Source organism: Sardina pilchardus, chromosome 11, assembly GCF_963854185.1.
Source record: "Sardina pilchardus chromosome 11, fSarPil1.1, whole genome shotgun sequence".
NCBI lineage: Eukaryota > Metazoa > Chordata > Actinopteri > Clupeiformes > Clupeidae > Sardina > Sardina pilchardus.
The window spans coordinates 33,464,108-33,490,136 of record NC_085004.1 but is presented as its reverse complement, the minus strand read 5'-3'; the positions used below and the strand labels follow the sequence as shown (position 1 = coordinate 33,490,136).

The 26,029-nt window shown below is 44.6% G+C and overlaps 1 protein-coding gene across 1 annotated transcript in view; it reads left to right on the top strand.

Annotated features, from left to right (window-relative positions):
• Positions 1–26,029, top strand: part of LOC134095987 (cohesin subunit SA-1) — a 38,953-nt gene that overhangs the window by 7,101 nt on the left and 5,823 nt on the right. Inside the window, exons 10-30 of the mRNA XM_062549716.1 lie at positions 2,328–2,426; positions 2,536–2,615; positions 2,988–3,095; positions 5,962–6,061; positions 6,787–6,901; positions 8,953–9,056; positions 9,558–9,650; positions 9,790–9,882; positions 11,716–11,916; positions 12,246–12,313; positions 12,594–12,681; positions 12,940–13,029; positions 13,356–13,448; positions 13,984–14,155; positions 15,598–15,743; positions 16,331–16,432; positions 20,940–21,073; positions 22,614–22,742; positions 22,941–23,101; positions 23,983–24,229; positions 24,752–24,841. Coding sequence (XP_062405700.1) covers positions 2,328–2,426; positions 2,536–2,615; positions 2,988–3,095; positions 5,962–6,061; positions 6,787–6,901; positions 8,953–9,056; positions 9,558–9,650; positions 9,790–9,882; positions 11,716–11,916; positions 12,246–12,313; positions 12,594–12,681; positions 12,940–13,029; positions 13,356–13,448; positions 13,984–14,155; positions 15,598–15,743; positions 16,331–16,432; positions 20,940–21,073; positions 22,614–22,742; positions 22,941–23,101; positions 23,983–24,229; positions 24,752–24,841 — 2,513 coding nt within the window. The remainder of the gene's footprint in view (positions 1–2,327; positions 2,427–2,535; positions 2,616–2,987; positions 3,096–5,961; positions 6,062–6,786; positions 6,902–8,952; positions 9,057–9,557; positions 9,651–9,789; positions 9,883–11,715; positions 11,917–12,245; positions 12,314–12,593; positions 12,682–12,939; positions 13,030–13,355; positions 13,449–13,983; positions 14,156–15,597; positions 15,744–16,330; positions 16,433–20,939; positions 21,074–22,613; positions 22,743–22,940; positions 23,102–23,982; positions 24,230–24,751; positions 24,842–26,029) is intronic.

The window sequence follows — 26,029 nt, the reverse complement described above, 5'->3', positions numbered from 1 at the left end:
TCATTTTGGAGGAAGCATGAATCTGTTGATATTTTTGTATTAGAAAACAAATACAAATATTTGTACTCATTGCACAGCTATTATCACTAGGGATGCACCGATCCGACTTTTTCAGTCCCGATACCGATACCAATGCCTGGGCTCTGCGTATCGGTCGATATCCGATACCGATCCGATACCATTGTTAATTAATAAACTGTATACCTCACCATGTGGAAAAGACTAAAGGCATCAGGCTTGACTTCATTCTTCATTCTTTCCCTAACTAAACATTACTTTCCTAAAAAAAAATCTAACAAAATAACACTTCGATATAAAGGTAATGTATTATTATTATTATTATTATTATTATTATAATTATCATCATCATTATTGATTATATTACTAGTATAAAAAATAAACAGTTGTACACCAGCAGCAACTTGGAACAGCATTCAAATTCAAGTTCACAGTTATTACTAAATAATAAATCTAACAAAAAAACAATTTTGCAGATAAAAATCCCATATTAGTGACATACATTGAAACACCCCTGCCAAAATGGTGTCACCCGCGCAACCCCTCTATTTACTCATAGTGGTACGGTCCCACAGTTTCCCCACGATAAACTAATTAGTTCACACGGAGTTTGAATGGTAGTAAACGGTAGAAGTCAGTGTTTCCCACACATAGACAAATTTGTGGCGGTGCGCCACAGATTCAGCAACGGCCGCCACATATTGCGTTTCGTTATTTTTTATTTATTTATTTATTGTGCGCTATTGAAACGCTATTGAAAAACGTGCAGCATTCGTTAAGCTGAATTTCCTTTCCTTGCGCTTCCTCTCTGTCACTCACGCGTCTGTCTCTCATACACACACACAGGCACACACAGCCCATCCCCTCCGTGCACACCGCGTCTGTCTCCATGAAAACCAACAAGATCATCCCTGGAAGCGTGGTCGGTGGTCGCACTGATGAACCTGACGCTGCTCGGGTAGAAGCATAAATTTCTCCCGCAACTTTTGTAGACTAAGCGTGCAACTAAATTACCAAACAGTAGAAGTAAACTCATTCTCCTTGGCCGGCTCTCGTGCGCGCTCAATGGACACCCGCCATCGACATGCATATTTAATCCAAATAAAACATTCACAATCGTGAACGCATTGACGCACAGAACTAGCTAAATTACTGTCAAATTCGGTTAGCATCATTAGTAGGCTATGCTGCAGGTATTTGATTAAAACTCTTGCATTCAAGTTGACTGACCATCTCAATACCAATATTTTCAACTCCAAGACTTAATGGGTCTGTCCCAAGGAGAAAAAGTATTAGCTTACCTTGAAACTTAAACACATGTGGGGAAACTGAACAGTCCAACCAGTAGAGTATGATAAGCTTAGCCTGCTACTTTGTTTACAATATTTTGAGGCTTCAACCAGACAGCTGAATTTAAGAAGTGGAGTTGTAATATGAATAGTAGGCTATAATCTGCATAAAGTTTGCTGTTATGAATACCAGAAATGTCTATTATATAGAATGTAAATAATTACATAATGTGTGTGTTTCAAATAAAGTCAAGCTTTAGCCTACATCTTATTAAAAACATAATTTACATTATATGAAAGGAGAGCGATAAAAAAGCGATGCAATGAAAATATGGGTGCACCCCCCAACCCCCCCCCCCCCCCCCCGTCGGACATGGGGCGACCACCACACATTGCCTTCCAATCTGTGGGAAACACTGGAAGTTGTACGTTTTATCTAATAAATGATACGTTTTTAACAGCCAATTTGAACATTTGCATGTCTTTATACCAAGAACAGTTTATACAGATGAGATGAAAATGACAATGTGTTTAGTTTGAGTAGCCTATTTTGTTGACTGTTACACATTAACGTGTTGCCTAAATGCAACACAACGCATGAAGATCGTAATTAATCTATGACAAATGGTGGTTAGTATAGATATTCTTTTGATCCTAAGACATAAATTTGGTATCTGTATTTATCCCATCCATGAATTTAGACACTCAGAGCACACAGTGAGGTGAGGCACACTCTAACCTGCAGCAGTGAGCTGCGCTAAATGGCTGGTTGCGCGTCATGGCTCAGCCTTTTTTTGAGACTATATTAAATTCGGATCGGCCCATGGATCGGCTCATTTTTTCCGATCCCCGATCCAGCTATTTTGTTCATATCGGGGCCGATATCCGATCCAAATATCGGATCGGTGCATCCCTAATTATCACCCCTCAGCCAAAACGTACCAAACGTTTGTTTACAAACATCTTGTTTGTGTGGATACGTATTTATGAATTCTCCTTCTCTATCTGTTTCCTCCTCAGCAACCCGTGGTGCGCCTGCGCTGTGTGAAAGCTCTGCAAAGGCTCCATGAGGAAAAGGACTTCATCGGCCGCCTGGAGCTCTTCACCAGCAGATTCAAGGTAGCCGCCCGCAACCCCACTGGCGACCCCTGGCCTGCACCACGCTCGCTCTTTATGATACGCTCTCTATGGGTCTCACAACTGTGTGTGTGTGTGTGTGTATGTGTAGGAGAGGATACTGAACATGGTGTTGGACAAAGACGCCGAGGTGGCAGTGGAGGCAGTCAAGCTGCTTCTACTCATCCATAAGTGAGTGTGTATGTGTGTGTGTGTGTGTGTATGTCTTTATGTGTGAGAGACGAAGAGTGCTAGTTCACACTTGTGCTTGGTTCTGTTATTTCTGCATGTATGTATTGTGAACACTTGAGCACTGAATGCTCTACTGAAGGTCACTGAAATGCCAGCAATCTTCATCTACAAGGATTTCCCTCCTCACACAGCATATTCTATGGTTGAGTGACTTTGCTATTAACTTCCTGCATCCAACGTGTGTGTGTGTGTGTGTGTGTGTGTGTGTGTGTGTGTGTGTGTGTGTGTGTGTGTGTGTGTGTGTGTGTGTGTGTGTGTGTGTGTGTGTGTGTGTGTGTGTGTGTGTGTGTGTGTGTGTGTGTGTGGCTATAGGAACTCCGAGGACGGTCTGTCAGACGAGGAGTGCACCCAGGTGTACCCGCTAGTGTTCGCTACTCACAAAGGCTTAGCTTCTGCAGCCGGCAGCTTCCTCTACCACATGTGAGTTCAGCTTCCTTTAGCTCAACAATTCCCAAACTTTTTCCTCACGGACCACCTTCTACATCCTGATTCGGCTCGTGTATCCCCACCATCCTACACATCGAAAAGTAACACATTAGTAACACATCACGCATTCCAGCCATCATGCCTTTCTTTAAAAAATGAAAACGTAGCCTACGATAGAGTTTGCAAATGATTTCCATATCATTATAACCTGATTCAAAATAATTTATTGATTCATGTACTCATGTTAATATTTAACACCAATCCAATATAGCCTTTTTCATCTCGCGTACCCCCTAGAAGCAGCTTGCATACCACTGGTGGTACGCATACCACAGTTTGGGAATCCCTGCTTTTGCTTATCAAAGCTTATCCTTTGTCATATGTGCACTCGGCTTTCCTGTCCTTAACTCATTGGCTGCCAGCCATTTTCAGTGCAGAGCGCTCCATACTGCCAGACGTTTAACAACATTTTGACTGTTTTTCTAAGATCCACCAAACAGTTAGGACTATGTAAACACACAAGCTATCGTTTTCCGTTCTTTAGTAATCGTCAGTAGAACCAGAGAGGGTTAAAGCGGAGCGAGAGGCGCAAACGTTTGATAATTTCCGCGTTCTGTCTTCGCAAAGGGGAGGGGGGTGAAATCCCCCTTTAAGCAGACCTGTTAACATTCGAACTGAACTGCTTGCCAATCTGACAGAGATCGATATCCCACTATGACGTCTATGCGACACGCCTCTTTAAGCAGACAGGAACTGGTCGAATTTTTCTTCCATAGAGATGCATTATGTTGCTCTATCTTGTCAGTAATTAAGAATCTTTGGTAGAACATGGGTTAGTTTTGCTAAAAACACCTGTTTTTGACCAAAAAATGGAGAAAACGATCTTTTTGTGAAAATCAACTTTTTAACATTAGCGTTTCAGTAGTATGTCAACCACGATTGCACTGTTATCTCGTCAGTCTCTTCAAGGTTGCTAGGGACTCTGATGGTCGCTATAGACTCTGAACAGGACGGTAGACTTAGCAAGCTAGCAATAGCAAAGTTGTTGTTAGTCTATATAGCAATATCCAATGTAAATGGATCATACCAGTGTTTCCCACAGATTGGAAGGCAATGTGTGGTGGTCGCCCCATGTCCGACGGGGGGGGGGGGGGGGGTTGCACCCATATTTTCATTGCATCGCTTTTTTATCGCTCTCCTTTCATATAATGTAAATTATGTTTTTAATAAGATGTAGGCTAAAGCTTGACTTTATTTGAAACACACACATTATGTAATTATTTACATTCTATATAATAGACATTTCTGGTATTCATAACAGCAAACTTTATGCAGATTATAGCCTACTATTCATATTACAACTCCACTTCTTAAATTCAGCTGTCTGGTTGAAGCCTCAAAATATTGTAAACAAAGTAGCAGGCTAAGCTTATCATACTCTACTGGTTGGACTGTTCAGTTTCCCCACATGTGTTTAAGTTTCAAGGTAAGCTAATACTTTTTCTCCTTGGGACAGACCCATTAAGTCTTGGAGTTGAAAATATTGGTATTGAGATGGTCAGTCAACTTGAATGCAAGAGTTTTAATCAAATACCTGCAGCATAGCCTACTAATGATGCTAACCGAATTTGACAGTAATTTAGCTAGTTCTGTGCGTCAATGCGTTCACGATTGTGAATGTTTTATTTGGATTAAATATGCATGTCGATGGCGGGTGTCCATTGAGCGCGCACGAGAGCCGGCCAAGGAGAATGAGTTTACTTCTACTGTTTGGTAATTTAGTTGCACGCTTAGTCTACAAAAGTTGCGGGAGAAATTTATGCTTCTACCCGAGCAGCGTCAGGTTCATCAGTGCGACCACCGACCACGCTTCCAGGGATGATCTTGTTGGTTTTCATGGAGATAGACGCGGTGTGCACGGAGGGGATGGGCTGTGTGTGCCTGTGTGTGTGTATGAGAGACAGACGCGTGAGTGACAGAGAGGAAGCGCAAGGAAAGGAAATTCAGCTTAACGAATGCTGCACGTTTTTCAATAGCGTTTCAATAGCGCACAATAAATAAATAAATAAAAAATAACGAAATATACATCGATCCGAAGCGATCGCTTCTTACAGTCTGCCAGATTGTTCCCAAGCCCACCCATGAGCCCTCCCCGTTGAAAAATGCAATTGACGTCTATAGACATCAATGGCAGTCAACGTATGTGTCTAAATTGACGTTTAAAGACGTCAATGGCAGTTACTGAGTTAACTGTCCAAAATCTCAACTTCCTTTAGCAACTGTAAACGTAGCTCTATTTAGTTTCTCCTGACCACCAGAGGTGGTGCTTTAGCAGGTGGTCACCACCAGGTGCTTAAAGCACCACCTCTGGCGGTCATCCGAAACTCATAGAACTGCGCTTACATCGTTTCCTCTACCAATGTTTAGTTTTTTTGCTCCTCATTACTGTCTTCTGCTAGCTCAGCTTCCTCTAACACATGTTAGAGCAGCTGCATCTAACACATGTAATCTCAGCTTCCTCAACACAGATATCCTCAGTTCAACCTCTTACATGTAAGGTCAGCCCCCTGCCCTCCACTGTAAATGCTTGCTCACTTGCTGCCAAGTCCGGCTTGGACCCCATCCTGATTTGGTGTGGATCCAGACACCAGATTTGTTATTGAGTTAATCCAGTTCTCTTACCTCCAGGCACCATAGCTGGTTAAGTGGCAGTGCACTCAGGGTCTGTTTTGTGCAGATGTGCTAAATGATTGATTGTAATGCAACTGCATGAGGACAGTTTGTCATTTGTGTGTGTGTGTGTGTGTGTGTGTGTGTGTGTGTTTATGTGTGTACACTCACGCTGATCCTGTTGGTCCAGTCTCTATACTGAGGTGGATAAGATCGTTGAAGAAGTTGGGGCGGAGAAGCGCCATGAGACCTTTCTCAACCTGCTCACCAACTTCTTCATTCAGAGCAAGGTACCCCGTTTCCCATCACATCTACTCATTCAGAGCAAGGCGCAATTAATGACATCCTCTGTGATTAGCTAATTGCAATGACCATCCAATGTATTCAGTTCAAGTCAAATGTGACTTAACGAAATTACCACTCTTCCGTCTTGAATTAATGGCAGTGAAGTTAGTGAAAAATCAGAGTGGGGATATCCTGGGATCTCTACCATGATACCCCATTATCCCATCACATCTTATCAGTCAGAGCAAGGTACCCCATCTTCCAGTCACATCTTATCTCACTCTCCCCCGCTCAGTCACGACCGGGGGTGCCCACACAGCAGTGTGTCTTCGTGTCTTGGTGAGATATCTAGCTCACTCTCCACCCACTCGGAATTCTACTCCAGCTCAAGGCCAAGTGTGTGACATAGTCGATTAGCACGGTGATGCAATAGGGTGATGGTGTGAGAAATAAAGCGGTGTTTGAGTTATCAGGATGTTGGATAGCTGGGATTGTCTTATTGAATAATGGGATATTGAATTGATAAAAGGATTAAGACTTTGATTGATTTACATAAAAATGCACTGCACATACTGTATAAATCTACCTTTATGTCTAAATTAACAAGGCTTTGTGCTTTTGCTTTAATTCAGAATTGATGTTTCTCTGGATTTCTCTCTCTCTCTCTTTCTATCTCTCGTTCTACCCTCTCTCTCTCTCTCTCTCTCTCTCTCCATCCCCCCACCCCCAGTATCATGAGCATGGGGAGTACATTTTGGACAGCCTGTGGGACGTGGCTGGGACCGAGCTGAGGGACTGGGACACCATGACATCTATGCTGCTGCAGGAGAGAGACGAAGAGGAGGGTGAGAATGCAGAGACCACCACCAATAAACCCCACTCATCCCCACATGTATAGAACCTCACTGCTCCCCTCACATGTAGAGCCTCACTGCTCCTCTCACGTATAGATCCTCACTGATCCCCTCACTGCTCCTCTCATGTATAGAACCTCACTGCTCCTCTCACGTATAGAACCTCACTGATCCCCTCACTGCTCCTCTCATGTATAGAACCTCACTGTTCCTCTCACGTATAGATCCTCACTGATCCCCTCACATGTAGAACCTCACTGCTCTTCTCTTGTACAGTATAGAACCTCACTGCTCCTCTCACGTATAGAACCTCACAGCTCCTCTCATTTATAGGACCTCACTGCTCCTCTCATCATGTATAGAACCTCACTGCCACCCTCACTTATAGAATCTAGCATGCTAATTGTTCAGTCTACTGATACAGTATATCTGCAGAAAATCACTGTATGGATTTACAGATAGTCCAGTTTACAGGGATTAAAGTTTTCCGGCACCGTGCCGGAATTCCGGCGTGCGGCCATTGACTGCGTTCATTTTTTAAAATATTATTTATTTGTTAACGCTATTGAAAAACACGCAGCATTCGTTAAGCTGAATTTCCTTTCCCTGCTCTCCCTCTCTGTCACTCACGCGTCACGCACCCTTTAATACACACTCACACACACACTCAGACACAGACACAGACTCCCCTTCGTGCATACCGCGTCTGTCTCCATAACGAGATCATCCCTGGAAGCGCGGTCGCACTAATGCACCTGACGCTGCGGGTGGAAGCATAAGTTCTTCCACAAATTTTGTAGACTATGCGTGCAACTTTACCAAACCGTATAGAAGTAAATGAATTCTCCTTGGCCCGCTCTCGTGCGCACTCAGTGGACACCCGCCCCTCGACATGCACATTTAATCCAAACAAAACATTCACTATCGTGAGCGCAATGACGCACAGAAGACGACTAGCTGAATTATTGTTAAATACGGTTAGCATCATTAGTAGGCTATGCTGCAGTGCACACATCTGATTAAAACTCTGCATTCAAGTTGACTGACCATCTCAATACCAATGTTTTTCAACTCTAAGATTTAAAGGGCCTGTCCCAAGGAGAAAAAGTATGAGCTTACCTTGAAACTTAAACACACGTGGGGACACTGAACAGTCCAACCAGCTAGAGTATGATAAACTAGCCAACTATGCTACTTTGTTTACAATATTTTGAGGCTTCAATCAAACAGCTGAATTTAAGAGGTGGAGTTGTAATATGAATAACAGGCTATAAGCTGCATAACGTTTGCTGTTATGAATGTCAGAAATGTCAGTATACAGAATGTATAAATAATTACACACGTGTGTGTGTGTGTGTGTGTGTGTGTGTGTATGCTTTACATCTTGTTAAAAAATCATTAAATAAATAAATTCACATTATGTGAAAGCAAAGTGATAAAAAGTCAGAGGCGACCACCACACATTGCCTTCTAATCTATGGGAAACACTGTTGTTACTCTTTAGAAAGAGAATCATTGTCTTTTTTTGAATACCTTAACTTAAATGGTTGCAACTAAATCTTATTCTTCAAATGCCTGCCTTCCAATTTCACATATCCTGACAACATGACACATGACACATGTAAATTTGTAACCTGTCAAAGACAAAGATTAGCAGCAAAACTTGATATAAAAAGAAATCCTAAATGCTACATGTAGCATATTGTAGTGTGTTGGACTACTATTGCCACCTATTGGCCTTTCTTGGGGTCCAACATCACAAACAAGGCCTGTGTCGTGTGCAAACACTCCAAAAAGTAAACCGGTTTCCAATCGATCGACCAACATAGAGTCGCATGCACGAGTCTAAAAAAGTTCAGGCTCAGAATTTGTTTTTGCTTTAATCCCTGAGTTTAGAAGTCCATGTGACAAAGCTTCTTGACTGTCCAGTTGTGTTGGTAAAGTGTAGTATTGTCAGATAATGAGCTTGTTTACTTGTTTGTGTGCTGGCTTGGTGTGTGTTTGTGTGTGTGTGTGTGTGTGTGTGCGCGTGCGCGCATCAGCCCTGGGGGACGATGAGGAGGCTGCTCTGATTGAGCTGATGATATGCGCGGTCAGACAGGCAGCAGAGGCTACCCCACCTGTGGGCCGAACTCAAGGGAAAAAGGTGAGAGGGAGAAAAGAAAGTTTGATGGGTGTGCGTACCAATGCATTAATTCCTGCAGGCGCCCCTGATACAGGACATTTTTGGTGTAGATTGGCACTGTGCGAGTTGACAAAAACAGACAGTAAAATCTTTGGAATAGTTTGTATAAACTTTGACTGAAATCTTTATCTCTGTAGTTTAAAAATGATTGTTGAGTTTTGATTGCAGTGTTTCATTTTAGCAAAGATTTGAGTTGTATGTCTTAGTTGGCTGCGTGTTTTCACATAATGAGCCAAAAAGAGCAATGACATAATGACCAATTTGACATAATGAGCAAAAAGTGTGTACACAATAGACAAAGCTGTAAGAGGTACAGGGTGATCTTTCAGGGGATATAGAGTTTTTTATCCATTGTAATACAGTATATCTGGATAGGATATTATGTACTGTCAAGTAAAAGTTCAAATTGTGTTGTTTTTATTTTTAACGTGCCTGAAAACTGTATTTGTGTGTATTTTCCAGAACCTCAGTATGAAAGATAAGAAGATTCAAACCCAAGACAGAAGACGCATCACCACCCATTTCACACCTCTTCTCCCACAACTGCTGGCAAAGGTTGGCATGCTAAATATCCCCTCACACACAATTCTCCCAATCACACAGTCATTTTCATCATCTGTAACTCATAATGTTGGCTGTTGGACTCTTACTGTGTGTGTGTTCTGTGCCAAATGCCATACACACTCCTACACAGTATTCAGCAGATGTGGGGAAAGTGAGGTGTTTGCTGCGGACTCCACTCTACTTTGACCTGAGCACCTACAGCCGCAATGACCACGCAGAGAAGGTAAGACGCACACATACACACACACACACTTTCAGGGCATGACCAAACCCTTCTTATGTATTTGGTGTGTATTTTATGTATTTGGTATACAGTATTTGTTATGTATTTGGTATGTATATTATTGTGTGTCTTTGGTATATATTTGGTATGTATTTGATAATGTATTGTATGAATTTGGTGTATTACCTGGCTTCAGCCCTGGGGCCTCGACCAATGAGGGGCCCCTTAACAATAATAATTGATAATGATAAACGGACGTGTCCGTATTCGCGGTGTCATTACACTGGAGGTGGTTCCCAAATAATCGAGCACATCGCACTGCTCTACAGACATCTGCTGGTGCAGGTGGAGTGAGGCCCTCCTTCTTTTGTAAAGTGTAACAAAATGTGACAAATGTCAAAGGACGAGCAGTGTTGGCAACTTAGCGACTTTGTCGCTGCATTTAGTGAGCAGGTTCATGTTAAAGACATGGCAGGTCTTTCCAAAACCAATCCAGGTGTGGCAAAGGAATTTCTGGCCGGGAAATTCACAGTCACAAAAGAGTCAAAAAGTGTTTTCACCAATGGCAATAGATTAAGCACATGAGCAAAACAATGCTACAGTGAAAGGAGATGGAGGAGCAGTCAGCCTGATGCAAAACCAGGATTCCCTCTGTCGCTGGACCGTTGCTGGACCAGAAGTGTCTCGGCTGATTGATGAGTTTAAGAATGCCATGGAGTTCAGCAGTAAAGATGTCTCTGGACATCATGAACAGACCAAAGGTGTCCAGCTGACATTCAAAAGACATGTGAGTGCATTAGTTTTCGTGATTGAGGAAATGGGAAACACCTTCACAGAGGACAGCAACAACCTTCTGAAACTGGACTCGAGAATTAGCAGAGCAAGCTGTTGTGGATGCTGTTCGGTTTGCAGAGAGGATGGGGCAAGAGCAGTGCAAGAAAAGGTTTTAAAAAGATCACCCTGCGCACTGTGGACTCAGATGTTGTGGTCCTTGCCATTGCACATGTGTCAGAGCTGGACATTGAGGAGCCGTAGATGGCATTTGGGACTGGCAAGAACTTCAGATACATACCTGCCCATGAGATTGCCAAGTCTCTGGCTCCTGACAAATCCAAGGCCCTTCCTGTGTTCCATGCCTTCACTGGCTGTGACACATTATCTGCATTTGCAACCGGGGCCAAGAAGATAGCATGGGATACCTGGAATGCCAATGACATAGCAACAGAGGCCTTCATGGCTCTCTCCATGGCTCCAAAAAGCATTCCAGAGGAGGTCATTTCCATTGTGGAGCGCTTCACAATTCTCCTCTACTTTTGCACCAGCAGCCAAGTCAGCATCAGTCAAGATCGTGTTGCATTGTTCACAAAGAAAGGAAGAGGAATGGAGAAAATCCCCCCAACTAAGGATGCCCTGGATGCTCTTTACAGTTACTCTAGTGTCCGGGTTAATGAATAAAAGGATTACATTGAGAGTAAAACTCTACACAACACACATGCAACAGACATGATATTAAAGGCCTAGGTTCTCAGATACTGTGATTTCCTTCCCACAATGTCACTGAATTCACCATTAAATATTCACCTGAACAGTTGATGATGTTGTATATGGTATAATTGTAATCCTTGACCATCAAAACATAGGGGTAGACATTACCTTTTCTGTGTATTCATGTCGGGTTCAGGAGATATGATGCAAAATGTATAATTCGGTTATGGCGGAAAGTATCACCTGGTCTAATAATGTATTGTATGTATTTGGTATGTATATATACAGTAGTACAGTATGTGTTTGGTAATGGTTCTCCCTCCTGTCTGCTCTCCCTCCCTCTGTCAGAGTGTGGATCGGCTGCTGTGTCAGGTGTGTGAGATCGTGGAGAAGCACACGGAGGAGAGTGTGCTGCGGGAGTGTGCACGCCTGGCCTCTGCGCTGAGCAGTGAGCCCTACGCCTTCTCCACCCGTGCACACAGGGCCTTCAGCCAGATGCTGGACCAGCAGGTGGAGCGCCTCTCTGCCGTGCACAATGACCTGCTACAGGTACACACACACACACACACACACACACACACACACACACACACACACACTTATGTACTCTGTGTGCTGTCTGCCCTGAAGGTCTATAGAGCTTCATATTTTGCATTAAATTATATTGCATCTATATTTTCTGGGTATTCCTGCACCATTCTAGCCTGTGGTTTAGTGTCTCAGCTCATGTGTGTCTGCACTCTGGTCTGTGTGATGAGTCCCACAGTGGTGTCCCAACTGATGCCTACCCCAAGCCTGCAGGGACACACACGGAGGGAGTGGAGAAACTAGATATGAACAGCCGTGTGTGTGTGTGTGTGTGTGTGTGTGTGTCACAGGGAACCGCCGATGAGGATGAGGTGTACACTGCTGCCAGCTCCCTGAAGAGGATCTCTATCTTCAGCAGGTGTGTGCGTGTGTGTGAGACTGAACATGTGGGAATCAGTGTCTTGAAAATAGTGTGCTATCAGTAAACAAGATCTGAGTGTCATACGTGGTGTGTGAAAGAAGATAAAAAGAAAAAATCTTGACAGCTCAAAATTACTGTACCTTATCTGTGTGTGTGTGTGTGTGTGTGTGTGTGTGTGTGTGTGTGTGTGTGTGTGTGTGTGTGTGTGTGTGTGTGTGTGTGTGTGTGTGTGTGTGTGTGTGTGTGTGTGTGTGTGTGTGTGTGTGTGTGATTACAGTTGCATGGACCTCAGCTCATGGAGGCTGTTTGATCCTTGTTTTGCTCTGCTGAAAACAGGAGTTCAGTCGATGGGTTTTGACAAAGAGGTGCCTGATATTTTATGTCCCGTTTGTTCCCACCTATGTACATGGAAACTAATGAATAGATATAAATAGATATAACCATATTCATTTAGATAGAAGATGGTGGCACATGGGAAGAAGCCTAGCTCACTCAGAGTGAACTGATGTTTATTAAAATGTCCCCATGTTGTGAGCTGAGCTGAGCGTTCTCTTGTCTGGGCTGCCTCCTCGGCATCTCTGGTGTTTGTATATATGCACATAATGGTTTGTTTTGTTTTCCAGCTCATGGTTCCTGCTTTGAAGTGCACAGCCTTCCACCTCCTGTGGGAGAGAAAGAAGATCTCAGACACCGACTCGCCCACCACAAACAAGGTTTCTTCTCCAGACTTCACATTCTCTCTCTCTCTCTCTCTCTCTCTCTCTCTGTTTCTGTTTCTATCTATCTCTCCCTCCTTCTCAATCTCTCTCTTACACACTCTCTATTTCTCTGTCTATCTCTCTCTCTCACTCTCCCTCCCTCCCTCCCTCTCTCTCTCACTTGCTGATGATTAACTCACAGATCCTACGTACTTCTCTATTTCTGACGCAAACAGAGTGTGAGGTTGAGAAGTACCTCTGGCTGTGTTTCTCTCTCTCTGTCTTTTTTTTAACAAGTTCATTTCTCCCTTTTCCCTTATCTGGTGTGTGCGGTTGATCAGGCGGAGGTGAAAAGATTAAAGAAGGAGGTTCGCTCGTTCTGCATTGTCTGCCAGAGTTGTCTCTCCCTTGGACATACTCAAGTCAGGGACCAGGTGAACTGTTGCAGTACTGACACACACACACACACACACACACACACACACACGCACACACACAGCCGCACTACTATTTGACTGAAATCTATACACACAGGAGTGTCATTGCACTGCTGATACTATAAAGTTGCAGATGCTTCTCACTCCAGTCAATGACTCACAGCCTCCCACCCGCCTTCATCTATGCCTTGTGTCAACTCCCTCCTCTAATCCATGACTTGTACGCACACACACGACTTTTGCAAAACCTTGTCAATCTCTTTTCATCTTATTTTTCTTCTTCTCTCCTTCCACTCTTCTACTGTCTTTGTATCTGTCTCTTCCTCGCTCCATCTCTCTTTCTGCCTTTCCCACCACCCACCTCTCTCTCTCTCCAACTCTATTTCTACCCATCCCTCCTCTCTTTCTCTCTCTCTCTCCTCTCCTCTCTCTCTCCGTCCCTCCTCTCTTTCCTCTCCTCCTTCCTCCCTCCCTCCCTCTCTCCTCTCCTCCTCTCTCTCTCCTCTCCTCCTCTCTCCCTGTCCGTGGCCAGGCCTTCATGCTGCTGTGTGATGTGCTGACGGTGTTCAGTGTGGGCTCTGTGAAGGGCAGGCCGGAGCTCAAGCACTTGGCTCTGGTGCCGGATGACTCGCTCCGCTCCGAGATGGCGTCTTTTGTCCTGGACTACGTCTTCACTGAGCCGGACGACGAGGACAGCAACTCTGGTATGGACAAGTCAAGAACACGCACTGACATATAGTGCACACATACTGTCATATATGTACGGGATAATGGACGACACGCCGTGCGGTTATTCAAAGTTAATGCACGTTCTAGACGGTGATACGGCCCGACGCGAAGCGGAGGGACGTTCCGTCTAGAAAAGTGTTGCCACTGCGTTGTGTTCGTTTCCGGTGCTAATTTAAATGTTTTAATCGCTAGAACTGTTTTGTTTGTAGAACTACTTTCCCCAGACACATTTCAACTAATTTCTCAAACTGTGGTTACTAGTTCTAAATGGATGGTTGCTATGGCCAAAAGCCAGTCGTTAGTTCTAATCTCCCGTTGTCAAGCTGGCATATCCCAAGATTCTGATGAACGTTAACTTTGAAAGATTGCTATTTTTCTTAGCCTACTGCCACCTAACTAGCTAAATGACACCTCTGTCATATGCTAAACGTTACTATGATCTGAACGTCTGTATTTTACAGCTTGTATGTAACGTGACAGTGCATTTAAACTTCACAACAAGTTTGGCGAATTAATATTCAAGTGTGATACGGTCAAAAACAATGGAACTACTTCATAGCCGTGCGTATATCTAAAGTTAATGCACACCCTTATAGAACGCAGGACAATGGGGAACTCAACCGAGCAGTGGAATAAATATATATATATATTTAAATACCCATTCTTCCAATATCGAGGGCCCTTTTGAAAGTCAAGAGACATTTAGTACAGACTTTAAATTGTTTACACATTCTTGTTATGAGTTGCTCTTCCACCCTAGAACATTTGGGGAGGCTAGGGAACATATTTGTCAAGACATTAATGCCCACATATGGCATGTGTTTTTCAAGCTGTAAAAGTGAAAGAATTTCCAGGTCTGAAAAATGTGAAATATCTGAACTATTTCACAGGCCTTGGTTTTAGGACCCATTGATGTTATAGACAAAGTTTGAACAAAATCTGAGATGGTGCAGCAACATAAAATGATATGTCTATTGGTGGAGTTGGTGTAGGACAACCTCTGGGCTTGTGGTCTTGTGCCTTTGGCTGAATCACAGCTGTGGAGATATACAGTACCAACACCACAAACACAAGTCTCATGTTGGTTTAATACCACATGTTGTCATTGTTTTTTTGTTTTGCTGTGAATAAAGCCAGGAGTAGAACCAGAGGGGGAAAGGGGATGCTTTCTGAGTCACAAGCTGGCGTGTTTTCCATTCGTTTGTTTGTTTGCTTTTGCTGTGAAGTCTCTGGAGAAGGAGGAGGTGGATAGGTTCTAATCACAAAACCTAATCCTTCGCTTTAGACGCTGTTGTTGTTGTTGTTGATGTGTGTGTGTGTGTTGATGATGACGATGGTGATGATTATGATGATGATGATGATAGTGTGTGAGTGTGTGTTATTGTCGTTGATGTGTGAGTCGTTTCGTGTGGGCCAGGTGAGGAGGAGAACCTGGAGGGGGAGGTGGGCAAGATCACCTCCCTGCAGCGGAGACGGAGCCAGCTGGCCGCCTACTGCAGACTCATCCTCTGTGGCGTGCTGGAGCTCAACGCCGCCGCCGACATCTTCAAGTACTACAACAAGGTGGGAGAGGAGGGGAAGAAAGAGAGAAATCAAAAGAGGGAAAGGCTGAAGGAGTAAAGGGGGATGGGCAGAGAGGGAGGGAGGGAGAGAGGGAGGGAAGAAAATCGGGGCGGGGGGGTAGTTTGGGAGGAAAATGGAGAAAGAGGGAGGAAAATGGGGGCAGCGAGAGAGGGAGGGAGGGAGGTAGGGCAGAAAATGTAAGAAATGTAATTCTATCACAGGCACAACAATTATGATTAAAGATGCGTGTTGAAAACCAGACCAAAAGATTAAAAGTTTGGTTAGGCTTACAGTCCTCTTTGTGATGTTAATGTCCCCTCGTTAGACTGGTTTTAAATGGATGTGGTTGTGAAGGGCCTTAATGGTAGCTAACATTTTAAAGTATATCTTGTGCTTATGCTGAATTGAAGATGTATGGCAACTTAAGCAGAGGTAAGGGTTAATGTGAAACTGAGCTTTTTTCCTTTCTTCTTTGTCTATGTGTGTGTGTGTGTGTGTGTGTGTGTGTGTGTGTGTGTGTGTGTGTTCTGTATGTGTGTTTGTGTGTGTGTGTGTGTGTGTATGTCTCTCCATCTGTTCTGCAACAGTTCAACAGGGACTATGGCGACATCATCAAGGAGACACTGAGGAAGTCCAAAATCATCAGTCCAGTAGAGTGTGCCAAGACTGTGTGTCTCAGTCTCCAGCAGGTGTGTGTGTGTGGACACATCTGTTTCAGTCTATTTTCTCTGTGGTGGTCTATGTGGGGAATTTGATTGGCGTTAGTTGTCTATGTTGAGTCATAAACTGAGAGCTGCTCAAGCAAATTGACACTGGTGTCCAGTTGCTTAGCAAACAATCGGAGAGATATGGAATTTGGCCACTTTGTGGTTCAATTCAGAATCCCAGTCAGTCTCAGTCTAGAAAGCTACTGTACAGTATGCAAGATCATTTCAGTATTTTACTACTCTAAATTCTCTGTGGAGGAAGGTCCTCAATGCGTCAAATGTAGTTTGCAGAGCCATGTCGATATCTGTTCTGAAGGCATCTCCTGTTGTTTTTGCTCGTATTCATCTCACGGTTGTCAGTTTCTGAAAGCAGTTCTCTTTAATTATGAGCCATCATTACCAATGAGAAATGCTCCTACGGCGGTTCCTTCGTCCCCGAGGACCCCCGCTTGTAGTCTCCTATCTGCATCTCTGATAATCTCATGTTTATGGAGATGAGTGTGTGAGTGTTTAACTGGAGTCAGTGAGTGGCACGGGGAGTGAGTGGGTGTGCAAGCGCCTCTGGGTCGGAGTTATTAGCATTATTAAAAGCCTTCTTAGCGATGCCTTCAGTGTGAAAAGATGCCTTTCAGGACCTCGGCAGCCTCTTGGTCAATAAAGCTGATCAATAAATGGCATGGCGAGATGCGAATTGATTGGCTGCGGTTGAGAAGTGATCTCCAGTAACATAACACTTCTTGGTCTTTGAGCATTTGGAGTGTGCTCGTGCAATGCTTGGATGATCTATGGAAATGAAGCTCTGTGCCGTCACCGTGCGCGCCTGACCTTGGCATGCAGGAAGATGACTGTATCTAAAGAAGAAAATGTAAATCTTCTTCAGTGGAATGTGAAATATGAAAAGGGCAGAATGTGCAGGCGTTATTTCAGTTCATGTACAACTGTGAACAAATGGTATGAGTAACGGGGGTAGCTCAGCAGACCCACTGACATACCAGCGCAAGTAGCCTGTAAATGTAGGCTGGGTGAACCCTGCCTGACCTGCTGGCGAATTTGGATTTTGCCTGGTAGCTTAGGCTGGAAACCTGCACATCTACGGTATCTCCCCTGCTTCCTATCCACAACCTTTGGGTCCAATCACAAGCTACCTTATCCAAAAGACACACCTTATCGTTGGTCTGATTGGTTGAAGGACTATTCAAAAGCGTACAGAGTCATTTGAACAATGCCTATTGATCACGCCTCTTGTGCAGTAGAAATACAGCGCAGACCTCTTCAAAAGAGAACTATCTGCGTGAGAAAATAGTAGCATAGCATGAAAGCATAGCAGCAGTTTCTTAACACTAGAAGCGCCAAGCGCCGGTCATTTGACCGCTGACGCGTATTCCTAGAAGCGCCGTGGGGGTTTGACCTAGATATACCTAGAACTGCCGGGCTGCGGTCATTTGACCGCAGCGATTACAAAAAAAAAAAAATCTTTTCACTCGATTAAATTCCAGGACCCTACGTTCACGACTTTTCCTAAATACGCGTGTTTTGTCACCCAGAATTTTTACATGATCAAAAGCACACCGGTACAAGCTAGTTTAGAGCTATTTTGCGCTCACTTATGTGACAACACTATGTTGTCTCGCGTTCGGCCATTTTTGTTCAGGCTGCTATTCTCTTTTCTCACAGCAGATGTCGCAAGGATTTCCTGTCAGTCGGGCATGAGAATAATATTTTACCATAAAACATATCGTTTATATATGTGCAACATGTATTATATATGTGCTTTATTTTAATAACTATTTTTCATTTACATGGCATAGTCTATGGAGGCGATTTACAGTGGTAAAATGCGAGTTTGTTTTGAAAACGTTGCGACAGGCCTACATGTGTAATTTTCGTCGTAGCCTATTTACGTAGGGCGCGTATGCCTACGTACATTCATAGTTGTACATCTTATCTTCTATTTGTAGGCTATCTTTTAAAGCTCAGACTAATGTATAAGCATTTTCTTACATATTTGCTGGACTGACTGAGTTACGTCAAGTCAAGGACCTATCCTAACGCACTTCTTGTATAATGTCAATTGGCGCAGCGTTAACACTCCTGTCTGCAGCGTCGGAGACCCGTGTTCACATCTCGGCAGGAGCGAAATGCAAAATCTTATATCGATAGAATTTACTGACCGTTTTTCAACGTCGATGAACAATTATTTTTTGTTAATGGTTTTTAATAACAACCTATCTGAAATAAACGGATGAATCGCAATATGTTTAGGCCTACCATTAACGAAAAATAATTTCGCCAGCCAATCATTTTCTGCCGCCAACTGACAAACTTTGACAAAGCCAGTTAGACTTTTTGCATCTAAAAATAATTATATCATAGTGACACGCGAAAAAATAAACGATAGCCTAGAAACTAGGCCTACATGAGATTTTCCCACTGGACACACCACATCAGTATTGTGCTCGTTGCTACGACACACAGGACTCCCAGTGAGTTGACGACCAATGAAAATGACATGGGGAAAAGCAGCAAACAAAGTAGCCTGATTTTGATCTCACCTTACATAGGCTACTTTCCTAATTCCTACGTAGGGCTACTCAGACTTTTGTTAAATCGTCAGGGCCCGGTTGCACAAACACCAAAACCAAAGATTGATGATATGAACCAAATATTCTGGAACAGATGGATTTACAGCATTGAACGTGATAGGCTATTAGCTAGCCTACTGATGCGACTTCCACCGTTTCCTTTCCAGAGATTGCTGCGCTGTTCACAACGCAATGAACGCATGCAGTCTACATTGAAGTGAAACGTGCAGAACGTTGTCCAAAACAATTCAATAACATTGTGTGTTGATATCTAATACAATATACACATCTGTAGACATGAAGTGGCAACTAAAGCCATTATCAGTCATGAAAACTGTGGCGGCTGCATTAAGGTTTTGGCTGAGCCAGCTAGCCAGCCAACAACTTCATTAGCCAGCCTTTCTCAAAGCAAATGGCTTCGGGGTCTATACAACACACTATCCATTGCAGCCTATTTGAAACCGATCATCCCCCTCCCCCATACACTCGTCTAGGATACTTAGGCTACAGATATCACCGAGGCATTGAGGAACTGCCTCCTCACCCCCACCCCATCTATCTGTCCCCTGCATAGACTAGGCTGTAAGCTGGCTGTTTAGGCAACCCGTGGAAGAATGCGCAATCATGTTTCATCGCATATGCGCGTTTCAGAATGTTCGAATTCGCCAGCGTGCGTGTAGTTATGTGAATCGGAAAGAATATAAATATAGCCTACTTTATTGATGCCTTGTTCAAAAGAACTTCCGTCAGGAATAGGTTGGGGATCGAACCAGCAACCCTTGGGTGATCAAGCCGAAGCTCTAACCAGTGAGCTTCGACTCTGCTTGATAACTAGGAGAAAATATGTGTCTCAATGCTGAATCTCGAATTCACATAGAAGTTAGCTTAAATTGTAGAAACAATAGGCCTAGCTTTTTTTTCAGCAGACATCGCAAACATAGCCTACACATTCGCAAAACAGAGAATATCATTCACTCATTATTTTAAATTATGCTACTTCTCACGCCTATGCCTGCTCAGCATAGCTCTCTCTATCTCCCTCCCTCCAATGTAGCTAGACCCTAGATCTTCTCCCTAAATGAATGAAAGTTGTTTTAGAAAGTAGCCACGGTAGCCTGTAAAATGCGGCATGAAATCCTGGCTACTGTGTAATTGAAACCAGACTATTAGGCTCTTTGTTCCAGGTGACCAGGTCCGATCATTTTCGGCAGCGCGAACATAGGCTACCTATTAAATGAATAGAAGTGAATTTGGGGAGTGAATTAGAACTAGCCACATTCACTTTTAGAGCATTTTAGTTGAAAGTCAAGTTTGCTTAAGGTTTGTTCAAGAACTCTTCCAAAGTTTTTAACAACACAAATCAACACAAATACATTAACAGATAACTCAAACGTGCTGTATGTCATAATGAAACAAACAACCACAGATTATCAACAACACGGTCTGACACGAATGACATGGCTTAGTGCAAACTGAATTTATGACCAAACGATTTCATTCGTGCACGAAGCGCCATCTTGCGATCATTATGTGTAAGTAAAAGCCTCCCAGTCTAAGGACTCAGCGGTCATTTGACCGCCTCGCCGCGCTTTAAGTAGTTCACAACAGCACGGCGCTTCTAGTAGGTCGTCAAAGCGGTCAAATGACCGGGGCGCGGCGCTTCTAGGTATAAGTGGGTCAGAACGGCGCGGCGCTTCTAGTGTTAATGGTCGTGTCTAAAAGTGTCTACCCTTATAGGCTACAGCTGGTAACTTGACATGAGCCCTAGGAGAAACGTTCATGTGTGTGCGTGTGTGTGTGCGTGTGTGTGTGCGTGTGTGTGTGCGCGTGTGTGTGCGCGTGCCGTGCACGTGCGTGCCTGCATGCGTGTGTGTGTGTGTGTGTGTGTGTGTGTGTGTGTGTCTCAGATGTTTTCAGCGCTGGGAGATGAGCAGCACACGCGCCAGGAGTTTGTGGAGTTGAGGGAGGTGGCCAGACGCCACGCCATGAGCTTCGGCATCAACCTGCACCTCATCCGCAAGCCTCTCCTCACCTTCCACCAGTGCGTACACACACACACACACACAAACTCACACACACCAAACCCATACACACGGACACATACAGACACACATACCCAGGGTTCCCATGGGTTAGGGAATTCCTGGAATATCATGGAATTTCAGAAGAGGCATTTCCAGTCAGGGAAAGTCAGGGAATTTGGTCAATTTGCATGCACAGTCAGGAAATTTCAGGGAAGTTTATAAAATTATGTAAATTATGTAATAGCCAAAACCTGCTGTGTATTCTCGTTTCATGTGTGGGTGCACCTTTAATGTTTTTGTTTGCCCGAAACATTTCCCGCTCTAAAAATGCAACATTCTACAATGCAATATCTTGGCTGGTGGCGTCACTTCAGGCAAACATGCCGGGGAAATGCCGACACTATGATTGGCTGATTCATGCCAGTTAACTTTTAGGAGGTAGGCTCAAGAGTGGACATTGGGATCCGTTTGACTGGTTAAAATGTTCTTTTCTGCTCAGCATCCAATTAAAATATATGTTTATATCGGAGGTCATGGAACTTCTGTACTATGGTCAGGAAAAGTCAGGGAATTTGAAGTCTGACTTAGAGAAGAGTGGGAACCCTGCATGCCTGTGTCCCACCACTGTGTGTGTGTGTGTGTGTGTGTGTGTGTGTGTGTGTGTGTGTGTGTGTGTGTGTGTGTGTGTGTGTGTGTGTGTGTGTGTGTGTGTGTGTGTGTGTGTGTGTGTGTGTGTGTGTGTGTGTGTGTGTGTGTGTGTGTGTGCATCTTTCTGCCATTGTGTCTGTCAGCATTTGAGCACCCCAGGCTCTCCCAGCACTACATCAGCGTTTGTCTCACTTACTCACTGCCAGTGTGTGTGTGTACCTGTCACAACCCTTTTACAACCCTACCTGTCTGTCTGATTGATTGACTGTCTGTCTTTATGTCTTCAGGTTTGTCGGGTTGCCTGTTTATCGGCCGGTCTGTCTGTATGCTTGTGTGTGTGTGTGTGTGTGTGTGTGTATGCTTGTGTATGCTTGTGTCTCTGACAGTAGTGTTATTGATTATCGGCTGCCTGTCTGTGTTTGTTTTCCCAACCTGTCTTCTCTCCATGTACCTGTCTTCCTGTCAGTGTTTTTCTCTTCTCACCCTCCACCAGTGCATACTGTACATACACACACACACACACACACACACACACACACACACACACACACACACACACACACACACACACACACGTACCTGTCCTCCTGGCAGTGTGTTTCCTTGCCCGCCTGTCTGTCTTTCAAACCAGGGGGCTGACAACCGCCTCTTTCTTTGTCTGCTTGTAGGTCAGTTGTCTAAAAATCACCTGTTGGTCTGTCTGTCTGTCTGCCTGCCTGCCTGTCTGTCTGTTTCTGCTGGGATGTGGCAGGCTGCCTGCCATCCCTTGCCTAACACACCTACTTACATGTCTTTGGTTTTCTGGCCATCGGTCTCCTAGTCCTCATCTCAGTATTAATCTACCCATGTTCTCTACTCTTGCCTGTCCCAACCTGGCCGGCTACTTCTCTTCCTCTCTCTCTTCGCTAGAGATGGCATTCGATTTGCCCTGCGTGGGGGAGGCGGGGGTGAAGGAAGCGCATCACCGCCCAACCTGGCCTTCCTGGAAGTGCTGAGCGAGTTCAGCTTCAAGCTCATGCGACAGGACCGTCAGCAGCTGTGAGTGCGGTCACACCCCCGACAGACCGCACCCCCCAAACAGATACACAAACACACAGATGCCCACATTTGCATAGCAACATAGAATGCTGTTCATTTTACAGGTCCCACGTCATTGCCAATCTCATTCTCCATGTCTGTCTGTCTGTCTGTTTGTCTGCCTGCCTGCTTGTCTGTCTGCCTGTTTCCTGTGTCCAGACTGGAGTATTTGAAGCAGGTGAGTGCGTCCATTAGGAGCCAATGGCTGAAGATGTACGAGCGCTCTCTGCAGTCTGGGGCGGCCAGAGGGCCTGGGGACCCGCCGTCATCTCGCACGGCCAGCCCCAGAGCCAAGCGCCCACGCCGCAGCTCCAGACCAGGTCAGCACAGCACAGCACAGCCAGCACAACACAACTCAACAGAAACAGCGCCCTCTTCTGGGGTTCACTCTTCAATGCTCTCTCCTCACAGACACGTTTGATAATACATTCAAAGCTTTTAGCGGATGCTCAAGGCACTTTGTGGGCATAGATTTACAGATAGAAACTTGTGTGTGTGTGTGTGTCGGTTTTCTGTGTGTGTGTGTATATGTGTTTTCTGTGTGATTGTGTTTATATGTGTTTTTCTGTGTGTGTGTGCCGTGTGTGTTTTCTCTGTGTGTATGTGTCTACCTGTCTGTGTGTGTTTTCTGTATATTTGTTTTCTATGTGTGCGTGTGTATGTGTGTTCTCTGTGTGTGTGTGTGTGTGTGTGTGTGTGTGTATGTGTTTTCTCTGTGTGTGTGTGTGTGTGTGTGTGTGTGTGTGTGTGTGTGTGTGTCTGTGTGTGTGTGCTGCCTTGTCTACCTGTGTGTGTGTGTGTGTGTGTGTGTGTGTGTGTGTGTGTGTGTGTGTGCATGTGTGTGTGTGCTTACTTGTCTACCTGTGTGTGTGTGTGTGTGTGTGTGTGTGCGCGGTTACTTGTCTACCTGTGTGTGTGTGTGTCTGTGTGTGTGTGTGTGTGTGTGTGCATGTGTGTGTGTGTGCTTACTTGTCTACCTGTGTGTGTGTGCGTGTGTGTTTGTGTGTGTGTGTGTGTGTGTGTGTGTGTGTGTGTGTGTGTGTGTGTGTGTGTGTGTGTGTGTGTGCGCGGTTACAGTACTTGTCTACCTGTGTGTGTGTGTGTGTACTTACTTGTCTACCTGTGTGTTTGTGTGCTTACTTGTCTACCTGTGTGTTTGTGTGCTTACTTGTCTACCTGTGTGTGTGTTCATGGGGTGCAGGTTCAGTGCGAAGCGTCACTGAAAGCTCCCTATTGGGCGACAGCAGTATCAGCCAGCTTGCCACGCCCATGCTGACGTCCACAGTGCAACGGAAGGGGGCGGGGCTACAGGGGCTCCAGCCCTCAGAGCGTGACTCCGCCTCCGCCGGCTCCATTGGGGCCTACAGCCCAGACAGAGAGTCCCTGCAGCCAGCAGAGCAGCCCACCTCAGAGAGAGAGAACGAGTCCGAGGACGACTTTGAGGAGAGGTACTCGCTTACACACACACACACACACACACACACACACACACACACACACACACACACACACACACACACACACAGGTAGGCAAAGAAACACGCACACACACACACACACACGAAAGTAGACAAAGACACAGAAGCAGACACACACACCTACAAACACACTCACACATGTATTCAAACACTTAAACATACAGATACTTTACATACAGTACATGCATATACATACACTCGCTTACACTTGCACATCCATAATACAGTACATGTACGTACCTCACAGTCAAAAGACACATGTATGCACTGACATACACTCAGGCAAGCTTCTAAAATGGCACACATAACTCAGACTCACTCTCATGCATTCTGAAGTATCAGGCACATTCGAACGCTCACAGAAGCAGACAGATGCTGTATTTAGTTTAGTTATGTTAGTGTTTATGTCTGTCAGAAGCAAAGACACTGTATTTCTATAATGTATATTGTACGGTACACTCATAGTTAAGTGGTATTTGTGTCTCTGTGTAGCTCCCTGCAGCGCAAGACTGTGTCCAGCAGGAAGCGTCAGGCTCAAGGCTCCTCCTCTGTTTCCGGTGACATCAGCTCTCAGCTGGATCTGTGAGTCTGAGGCTGTCTGTCTGCCCTCTCACGTCAGAAATGCACGACTTCCTCGCCACACACCCACGCACACACACACACGCGCACGCACTCACACACCCCTCCATACTCACAGAGCCTCAGGGGTTCTCACTCTCCAGCTCTCTTCCCTTCTCTTTCTTGCCACCCACTCACCGCCTCTCTCTCACACACACACACACACACACACACACACACACACACACCATCCCCTCTGTCTCATTAAGGCTCAACTTGCATGAAATACAGAGTGAAATGTCACACGCAGTGTTTCAAAAGGCTGACTACCAGGTTACATGGCATATATTAAGAATATAAATAATGATATCATGTGTCAAAAATGTAGATTAGCAGTAATAAGATTATTTCTCTGTGAAAGCTAGACTCTCTAATTCACATCACATTCAATCCTTTTACTAACACTACGGTTATGAAGAAGTATGTGTATGTAACTGACTCATTGAAATATGTACATGTAACTACATACATTACCAGCCTAATTCACTTCCAATACCCCAGTGTAGAGGACAAATTTTAGCCTGACTCTCGCCAGACCCTTGTAGTTCTGCCATGCTCCACCAGAGGCGTTTCGCTGAGCTCCACACAAGGGTCTGGACTCGAGGGCAATCCAAACTTCTTCCAGGGAGCAAAAAATGATTAGCCAATCGGGAGCGCCGAAGCGAGTGTTTGATTCAAACAGCAATGGCGGCACCCAGCGAGGAGTCTTGTGCTGACATTAATTCTGCTATTTCAACCGTTTTGTCAAATCTATCGGGTATTAATTCTTTAAAAGATAAACAGAGAATGGTTTTGAAGACATGTATTGGTGGCAAGGATGTTTTCACTCTTCTTCCGACCGGGTTTGGCAAGAGCTTGAAGTAGCCTAGCACGTCATTCAAGATAACGGACAAGTGGTTTATCAAATCACATGCAAGGATGTTTTACAAGGCCCCGCCTTCAGAAATATATCTCCTATCGAGAAGTCCCAGATCCTTGTGTGAAGCTTAGCGAGCTACAAGGATCTGGCGAGAGTCAGGTTAGACAAATTTAGCTCGTAGCTAAAACTTAAAAGGGCGAAATGCAAAAGTCACTTTTTTCTGTGCCTTTGTACTTCTATTTGGGTCTCTGATGCTTTTACAAACACTCCAAGTGCGAAACAAAACCGTGCTT